Genomic DNA, 10,017 nt, shown 5'->3' with positions numbered 1-10,017 from the left:
AAAAACAGGTCAGTCGAGCCTAGGCATCGTAATCGGATACAAGTGAGCTTCGGTTTTAAATGCCAGCTCAAAAAGCAAGTCTTTAAGCGCACTACGATGTACGATCCCTTAGTAAAGGGCTGCACCTCCTCAACTTCTCTCCCAATTACAGCTAACTAGGTAGGGGTTGCCAGGTCCTAACAGCAAACCGCCCGAACAAGTTGATGGGAAAACGCATGCTGAGGTAGAAGCAGTTCATTCAACAGTCATGCAAGCTGCTTGACGATCTTATTCTCAAAATAATCTACGGAGATACTATAAAGCTGCATTATGGGGAGTGCTCCATCGCTCTCCTCTCCCTTCCCTTATGTAGTTTCATATAATAATTAAGAAAACATGCACTAAAACGTTTACTGTATTTATAGCACGCAAAAGCAGACAATTCTCAAACGGTCTATCCACGTGGATCAGGGCTCCACCCCACGTAGCAGCAAACACAAGTAAATAAATCCATTCCAGCTGTTTCACTTTCTCACCCACTCCACATTTCCTACGAATACACTTCAATACCTAAAAATGCAGCCAATCCCATTCCTTCACATGTCTACCGACACCGTACCACAACTACCCTATACCTACTAAAATTAAGTCAGTACAGGTTAAGCACGCAACAGAATTTTTGTACACAATTTTAGTTGCTCAGCTTCAAAAATAAGGGTTGTTAAGACAAGTTGCAAACTGACGTCATTCCGTAACAACGCTGTCAAAATGGCGTTGATCGAAAGGAAAGAGTAGCCTATGAGGAAAGGCTATTCATATGGGTTTTATTTTAATCTTGTCAGACCGTAATGTCGTTAAAGTGACATGCACATATTTTTTTAACAGGAAGATATGCTTCTTTTTTTCAGAGTTTGGGGTGGACTGCGGCTTTCCGTTTGAGTCCCACTGTTAAAGGGTACAGTGCGGCTGTACAAGTGTTGGGGAATTGTTTAGCTCGTTGGCAGTGTACGGTCTTTTCAAAATGGATTTGAATTATAGGCTAGTCTTGTGGCTTTTTCTAGTTGCTTATGTGGTGCAGTGCGGCCAGGGTGAGAAGCCCCCCGGTACTCAGCCCGAAGACGTGGAGGAAGAGGCCGGTTCTTCAGGTGAGTAATACTACTGGAAATTATTCTGACAGATACATTAACATTAAATTCGCAGGTTGATCTACTTTTTTTGAACCGATGTGGACTGCATGATGTATGACAGTATATAGTACAAAACTGGCTTCCTAAGTTTTATATTCCGTATTAAAATTCACTTTGCTATCGGTAGTAGACGTTATAATAAACTGCTGAGAGGGTGTTGGAGTTGCATAGTAATAAAAGGCAATGTCAAAGTACGTCTGCGGGACATCTGGGATCAGTGTTCATTGTATGAGCTGACAGAAACTGAGAGATTTTTGAAACCCGTTGTTATTTCACGTGTGTCTGGGTTAGAAGTGTGTCTTGGTTTGCGTATTAGGCAACTGCTGTTTCCACAAAATATCTGCGCAAATCCCTTATTGACAGGCTATACTAATTGGCTTTTTATTTAAATATGTTTTTTTTTGTTATTGATTCTCGCTAAAGTTCATCTGAAAACTGCATTTAAATTTGCCTTTGAACCTAGTCCCAGGCTCTGTACAGAATCCTTCGTTAGCAGTTCTCTTTTCCGTGTTTTTGTCTTTGAATTACTTGACTGGTGTGAGAAAAATGTCTGTGTGTGCCGCTTGTATTAGCAAAGGTATTTCTTTTATCTGCGGTAGTGTGCATTCTTCTGCCAAATTACTGGCGTTGAGCATGTACTTTTTTTGAAAGGAGACAGGTTGTAGAAATCCAGGGGAACATTTGCCATAATGCTTCACTAATTGCTGTCTCAGTACGGGTGTGTTTTGTGTTCCTATGAAGTGTACATGTCGTACCTCTTAACTGTCCAGATTTTTCAGTTCCTCATTAAGTTTGGTTTTCTGGCAAATCACTGAGGATTGAAGTCAGTACGTTATGACAGACGTGAGTTTCAGACTTCATTTCCTTCAGAAAATGCATACCGACATAACTATCTTATTCTGGTGAGTTTCAGACTTCATTTCCTTCAGAAAATGCATACCGACATAATTATGTTGTTCTGGCAACTTTGTAAGAGCAGTATTAAAAAAATGTATTTGGGGGCATGTGTGCCCTCATTATGTTTGGCTTTGTCCAGGTTTCTTGTGCTGTGAGGTTGAGAAGTGTGTCCTCATTGAACTTTTTTACCACGAAGCAACATTTTCTGTATACATCGTTACCAACGAGTAAAAGTAATCAAGGCTGACCTTCTTTTCAAGTACAGTTTTTGCATATGGATGCAGATATAAATTCACTGGTTTCTTTGTGTGCAATGTATATACGCGTGTGCATGCTACTTGAATTATGTAGCATCGACTGGATTGTAGTTTTTCTAGTGATATTGCACTATAGATGTAGCGAACGTATGTTTTACTGTGCATATAGGTCCACAGGTACTTACTAGGCTGTTTATTGGTCACGGATAGTCTGTGATTAGGGTTTCCCGTTTTGTACTCGTCTTTCTCTGCAGGTAATCGTGATCTGACATCCAGCTACTTACAAATGCCAAGTCATTAGCAGATCTTGTTGAGAAACAGTACTTTCCCCTTAGTTCTTTCCCTCTGTTGTGACAGTTGCAAATTGAATGGAAAATAAGGACCGCATTTGAGGGTTGGGTGACTTGAACGAGCACAGGCCCTAAAGGGTTAAACGAGTTTTTGTGATTGTCTGCAGCAGTTGTTAAGGGCCTCCGCGTTTGCAGCAGAGCATGAGTCTCAATGCAGCAGCTTTGTTTCTCTCTTGTAGGTACACACTATACCTGAGATTTATACCTCCCAACGCCTTGGCATAATTAATAACGAAGACAAAAACATGGGGATCAGAGACCCCAAATCAGGGTCTGATCTTAAATATTGCTTTTAGAAAGTTTATCGAATAACAGGTTGCGCATTATCATGCATTTTCTGAAGGATATAACCCCCGAATCTCAAATGCCAGACAGTATTATTTTTCGTTTCCAGAAAACCACACTTTTATGGGGTAACTAACAAAGTGTGTGTGTATGTATACATGTGTGTGTATATGTATGTATGTGTGTATATATACATATATATATTAAAATATATTATGCAGAATTCTGGATTGTTCAGAGATGTGCAGCGTCTGCCAGTGAGAGCAAGATGTCCATTCTTTTGTGTAACTGAGACTCCTACTCTTTTAGCTGTTGTATTCTGTCTTTTGGTCAGATATGCCCATTTATGTATTTGTTTTGTTGTTTTTTAATCATATAATTATTGCTTGATATCCCTGTGAGTACACCAAATTGCTTTAAGTCAGTACAGTAATGTTATCAAAGTGAAAATAAATTGGTAGTGGTAACTGCATAATATGTCCTGATCTAGACTACGAGTGTAAATATACATTAAACAAAGATTGTATTAATGGAAGTGATAATGCAGTCCATTTATAAACTGCTATATGTTGGTTTGGTCACAAGTAAGACCTATATACTTCATTATGGGACTCTTTAGTGCAAACAGATGTTTTTGATATTAAGTTTTGAACTGGGGTTTGGAAACCAGTAGTCCCTGAAACCACTTGCATTCCTTTAAAGTGAATCTTATTTTGAGTCTTAAAATCCATATTCCTTGCTGTTCCGCATAGTGTTTCACACGTTTATTAATATTTTTTATCTTGCAGATATTCTTGATAAATAATACTGAATGATAGTAATTAAAAATAACATTTTGTAGGCAGGAAGAAACAGTTAACCATGCTGTAAGCTTACTGGGCGAAGCTGATAGCATGTGTTCCACATGTTGCCCATTTGCTCAACGTTGTGAGAAGTAATGTTCCACGTCTTGGAGAGAGAAAGTTGAGAGCTACAGCTACTTTGAAGGAAAGCATTTTTCTCTTTTACTAATCTGATCCTTGAGACTTCAAAGGAAGATAAATCTGCTGAATGCTGTAATTTTTCATTTGTTTTATTTGTGATTGTGATGCCCCTGCACTGGCCCAGTAATCCAAGAAGCCTCAATTCTCACCACTGGCAACAGATGGGGATGTACACAATGGGAGGATGACAAGTGTACACACAAGTAAAGTACAATTTCCCTTAAGAGCACACAGAGACCAAGTCTGGGGCTGGTTTCTCCCTCTTTCTCCATATCCCCAATCGGACTCCTCACTGGCACAGCTATAGGGTTGAGATCTCAGCTGAGTGGTCAAGACAAAATCTCCAGCACTCTGTCCAACCAGTGCTTCGTGTCCCTGCCCAAGTAGCTGAGGCGTGCACACACACACACTTTAGATTTGATTTACATAGAGGCACACACCTGGGAAAGTCTGGCATAGGTTTACTAGCTATGCCCTTCTGCCTAGACTTTAAGGTAGTTATCACTGCCGCCAACCACTCTTGTCAGCTAATCTAAGGCCATTACAAAGGGTGTCCAATCCTACTGTACTAGTAATCCAAACGGTAGTCTGACCAAGAGCAAGGCTATTGGAGTGGCCTGTACAGTGTCACCAAATAGATATGCAAGTACTCTTTAGAGCTTAAATATGTCTCTAAAATATCAGCCACAAAGATGGGTTTAAATGTATTTTAATAATAAAAGAACAAGGCAATACTCAGTACATCAACACAGTTAACTTCAGATTCAGAATCACAGGAAATATTTAAAACAACATTGCAAGACAGTCTCCAATACAGAAAGCATCTAAACTAATCTTTACTATATTCCTAATTGTATCTAAAAGAAATTGCTGTACCCTGGTTACTTACTATTAGCAAGGCAAGTACAGATGGTGATGATGAGTGGATGTTCTTGCTAGGTCCGATACAAAATGCCCAGTCTCTCTCTGCGAGAGTTCTTAAATTTAATATCCCATTTTACTGCTGGGTTAGCTTGGGTGACATCACTGTCACCTGCTTTCAGTTCCCAGGCTGAACAGAAACTTAACAGAATTTTAACATCTCTGTGTTAAAAATGCATATTTCTCAGGTGTTTGCTTAGAACTGTGTAGCTGCTAGGAAGCCCTAAAGCAATAAAACACTTTACATTTTAAACCTGGTAAAGACGTAGAAAAACATCTAGCTCCGGACGTTGTCTGCTTCTGCATTGAAACTAACTTTTATGATACAATTGTAAAACTCTCTAATTTCAACTTATTTTCTTGAAGTTTTGCAAGTTAACTCTGTATATTCCAGCTTCTACTATTAAAATGTACATTTGCACAGGTATATAGTTTATATACTCTGCTATATAAACTATATATAGTTTATATAACTAGACAACCTCCCAAGTGAATACCTACAAATAGCAACTGATGCACTGGCCTACCCAGTATCTGTCTTGATTCACCGATCTCTGTCAGAAAGTTACGTTCCCAAACTGGAAAGTATCACATATAATTCCCCTCCACAGAACTAACCAATTACCGCCCCATAGCTATTCTCTCTCCACTCTCCAAAATACTAGAGAGATGCATACATTATCAGGTCTCAGACTACCTCCTTAGTAACAGCCTCCTTTCCAATACTCTGCATGGTTTCCGACCAAACCATAGCACCATCACTGCCTTACTCTCCTTTACTAAAGCAGTCCTTCAGCATAAAAACAATGGCTATCTCTCCTCTGCTACTTTCCTGGACCTATCTTAAGCATTTGACATGGTCCCACACAAACAACTCATCTCTGTCCTCAATAACCTATCCTTCTCTGTCAGTCACCAACTGGTTTCAGAGTTACCTGTCTGACCGCCAACAATCTGTTGTATGGCAGAATGATATATCTCCCCGACTACCTGTCTCCATAGGGGTTCCCCAAGGATCTATCCTTGGACCCCTACTCTTCTTTGTTTTCACCAATAATATAGCCTCTGTCACCAAACATGGCACACTCATACAATACGCAGATGACTCGATCATCATCTGCTCAGCCCAGTCCGTACCCAAACTGCAGAAAGTCGCACAGGAAGCCTTTTCCTCTGTTGAAACTTGGTTATCCGATGCCCAATTTTAATACTCAACCCAAACAAAACTAAACTACTCCTCTTCCAACCCATCAAACATACTCAAAACAACTCTCACTTTAAAATCACAGCAAAAGACAACACCACTATATACCCAACTGAACACACCAAATTGCTAGGAGTGGAAATAGACAATAAACTAAAATTTGACATTCACATATCCATGACCATAAAAAAAGTCCACAAAAAACTAGGAGCGTTCTACAGAAATAAGCAGCTTCTCACTAAAGCAGCAAAGATTTCAATAGCAAATTCCCACCTTATCTCCACCCTACTTTGCCTCTCCAATATATACCAACTTAAAGCAATGCGATCTAAACAAGCTAGAGACCTGCTACAACAAAATCGCCAAATTTGCCACAGGGGCATCCTACCATAGTCACCACTGTCTCTCACTTGCTGAACTGGGCTGGCTTGAACTCCCTCACCTCCTTCAGTGGTATCAGCTATCACTCACCCACAAACTAGTAAACCATCCACTAAATGTCCCATCCCTCCAGAATCTACTCCAACCGTATCGCACCACCAGACCACTAAGATCCAGCAACAAAAATCGCAGATCACTGAAGCCAATAACTCTGCTGGTGAAGCACTATTCTCTTGCGCCATAGCCATATTATTGAACTCCCTCCCACCCACTGTTACCTCCGTACCATCATGCACCCACTTCAAAACGTACTAAAAACGCACCTAAAAATGTGCTGGCTGTGCCCTTGCAACTCCCACTCTAATATCACCCACCCCATCCAACCACTACCTTTCTTTCCACCCCACTAACTACCTTGATTATAGCAAGCTCACATGCTCATAAGCCTAGTACTTATTATACAGCAGAAACTTCTTATTGTAACATTTGTTAATGTTTGTTATGTACTATACAGATAAAGATTCTAGTTGTCTACTGATGTACTATGTTCTTCATCTGTAAATATGTTTGTAATTAATTGCTATGTTAAATTGTTCATTGCTATGTAATCCAATGTAACTACTGTCTGTATATTTTAACTGTGAAGCTTTTCTTCCCGGGCCTCTGCTGAAAATGGACCTACGTCCAGTCGGACACTCCGGTCAACAAATGTGAATAAATAATATACATTTTGTTCTTTTTCAGTTGGGTACACTGTGGGCACATTCTTGAAGCTCAGTACTGTACAAACCCTGTTCTGTATAAATTGTATCAATAGTCAAATGACATACAATTATTTGCAAAATTCCAGCTGGCTGGGCTGGCAGCATTTTGGCTTGTCACAGCGATGTTAACATTTGGAGAAGATCCAGGGTCTATGCTAGGGGTCCCCCTCATTCTAAAATGTTGTTGCATTCATCAACATAGGCTACAGATACTATTTGCATCCTAGAGCTTTGTTTGTTTGCATAGAATTGTTGCATGATTATTAGGTATGTGTACTGCAGCATATTTCAAAGCTGCCTTGTACAACTCTGTCTCTGTTGTATGGCTGCAGACTGGTTTAGGGTCACTTACCATTTTAATTGGGATGACATATCTTTAGGTGGTCTTGTGAAAGAATTTGCATTGCAGAGTCCAGACTCAGACAGGCACGGCATGAATTTGCTCACAGTTACGGAATTGTCTCCTTTTTATTATAGGCTGGAAGTGAAGTAACTGCAGCATACCTGTTGACTTGTCAAAACTGCAAGAAAGACCTAGTCAAGCTAGAGTCTTTACTGTGCACCACCTAAAAGCTCCAGTAGTAAAGGCTCATGGGATTTTTTTTTTTTTTTTTTTTTTATGCTTTCATCTTGTAAAGTGGACTTTCTTATTCTAAAGCCTTCAGTGAACCTGTATTTATCAAATTTAATAAACTGGCGTTTGTTTACTGTATGCTGAGCAACTGTCCGGTTACTTCTAATTCCACGTCGTCCAACCTTGCTTTTTGATGATGCAGTAGAGGGGAGAAACAGTTTGTAGTGGGTTGGTATGTTTTCTGTAGTTTTCATCAGATTTTATTACTTGATAAGTAGAACCTTATGCTTTGTGCTTTCACCTCAGAAGGTCTGGTGAAGGATGCTACTCATAGTGGTTATCAGCATTTTGAAGGGAATGAGGAAAAACTAAATTAAAGCATATTACTACAGTAATAGACAGAGGTGAATGTAAATTTCTTACCGGTGACATCTAACAGGGAGTAGAAAGTGTACTCTTTATGCATCTTCTTTTAATGTGGAAGAGATGACTGATGTTAAAGCCAGAAAGCTGTTGAGAGAGAAAGAGAGATTGCAGTTGATTTAAGCTTTGGTCTGGAGAGTCCTCTACTCCTTCCACTATTTATTTAAACAAAAAAATATGAGCAGGAAACTGCTGTAGTTCTTCAGGAACTTGCGATACAGATGAATCCCCTCAAAATGGTCTCTTATCATTTCTAGCTTTAATCAAAGCAGTTCAGTGGTGGATTGTGACATTTCAGAAAAGTATGTCCAGACTTCATCAGGCATTCTTCCCCAATTCTAGTACTATGGTGAGCCTTCTCTCAGGTTGATCATTTGTTCAACCTGACAAGGTATTAGCAGTTTCCTTTAAACAGTCAAGGTCTTCAAGAGCGCTCCAAGACCGAGGAGAGTTTTCCATGTATCAGTAGATAGCAGTGATCAGGTATTTCTTTCTATGCAATTAATCTGAACTGTTCTGTTATTGCTTACATTTCTGTATTTTTGTGAAATGTTTTGTATTTCTCCTGGGCTGAGCCTGAAATTGATCAATGTTGATCAGTGTATTACCCCTGTGTTCATTTTTAAATGAATAACTAAATATAAACAGAGAGGCAAGTACTATTTTCAGTTATTTGAGATGATTGTCACTATGTAGGAGCTCGTACATGCTCTGATTTTTTTTGTCTTCCTTTTTCCATACAAATGTAAGTATACCACTGCAAAAATCTAAAACCTTTAACCACTTATTCATAAGTTTTAAGAAAGTGTATTTTCTGCCAATCTGTAAAATTCTTATTAAATTATCCTATTCATATTATTCTGAAACTTGCTGTAAATTAACTTGTCCAAGTAAGTTATCTAATTTGTGTGACTTCTCTCTCTCTTTTTTTTTCCACAGTTGCTATTTTCTTGTTCTGTTAATTTTTTTACATGCCAGAGCTTTCCATCTTGAAACATTCTTCATATAATTTATTACAATATTCATAATTGTTCCAAGATCTTCTTACCTTTCCTCTTTCTGGTATTATATTGGTATTCTCTTTAACTGTACTACCCAAATAAACTGATACCTCTTTTTTAATCTTGTAAATATCTTTTGTATAAATAACAGTTCTTTAAAGTTTTCTTGATTCTTTTCATAAAGTCTCCATTCTGTCACATAGTATTCTCTAGCGTTCCTTTCCAAATCATTTAAAGCATCCATATACACTGTTTTGTATTTTTTCTGCTTTTCTTGCATCTGACTGCCACTCCTAAAAGATATTTTTCTTTCATTACTTGTACCAGTTTTTATAACTTACTCTAATGGAACTGTGATCTTTCCATAAATCCATACTTTTTGTTTTCATTATCTTGGGATAGTTTCTCATTTTATTGTTTTTATTCCTTTTCTCAATCTGATATACTCCTTATTTTTCTTGCATTTCTATCCATATGGCTGAGTGATGTGAAAAGCCTGTTTTATAAGTGTCTCTCCTTTAGCTATATTTAAATTTTGTGATATAAGGTAATCTATTCCTGTCTTTTACGTACCTCGGCTATATGTCCAGAAGTTGTTCCAAATCTTTAAATTGCCACAATGTATAATGTCAGAATTAGTTTCTTCTCGTTCTTTATTTCCTCTCAAATCGCAATTAAAATCTCCTGTTAATTTTGTATTCCTATTAATTTCTACATAATACAACATTTTATTAAATCAATTTCTCCCTTTCTTTACGTTTAACATAGGCATACAATGCTGTAATTTTATACGCTTTATTATGCCATCTGA

The 10,017-nt window shown here is 38.4% G+C and overlaps 1 protein-coding gene across 4 annotated transcripts in view; it reads left to right on the top strand.

Annotated features, from left to right (window-relative positions):
• The first annotated feature begins 728 nt into the window (after positions 1 to 728).
• Positions 729 to 10,017, top strand: part of STIM1 (stromal interaction molecule 1) — a 2,200,738-nt gene continuing 2,191,449 nt past the window's right edge. The window contains exon 1 of one of the 4 annotated variants that reach the window (XM_044073040.1): positions 729 to 1,124. In XM_044073040.1, the coding sequence (XP_043928975.1) occupies positions 1,001 to 1,124 (124 nt within the window). In that variant the 5' untranslated portion in view covers positions 729 to 1,000. The remainder of the gene's footprint in view (positions 1,125 to 10,017) is intronic. The other 3 variants (XM_044073041.1, XM_044073042.1, XM_044073043.1) reach the window with 3 other exon arrangements.

This window comes from Protopterus annectens, chromosome 5.part1 (genome assembly GCF_019279795.1).
Source record: "Protopterus annectens isolate FY-2018-M chromosome 5.part1, PAN1.0, whole genome shotgun sequence".
Lineage (NCBI taxonomy): Eukaryota > Metazoa > Chordata > Ceratodontiformes > Protopteridae > Protopterus > Protopterus annectens.
The sequence above is the reverse complement of the archived record's forward strand: the minus strand, read 5'-3'. Positions and strand labels throughout refer to the sequence as shown.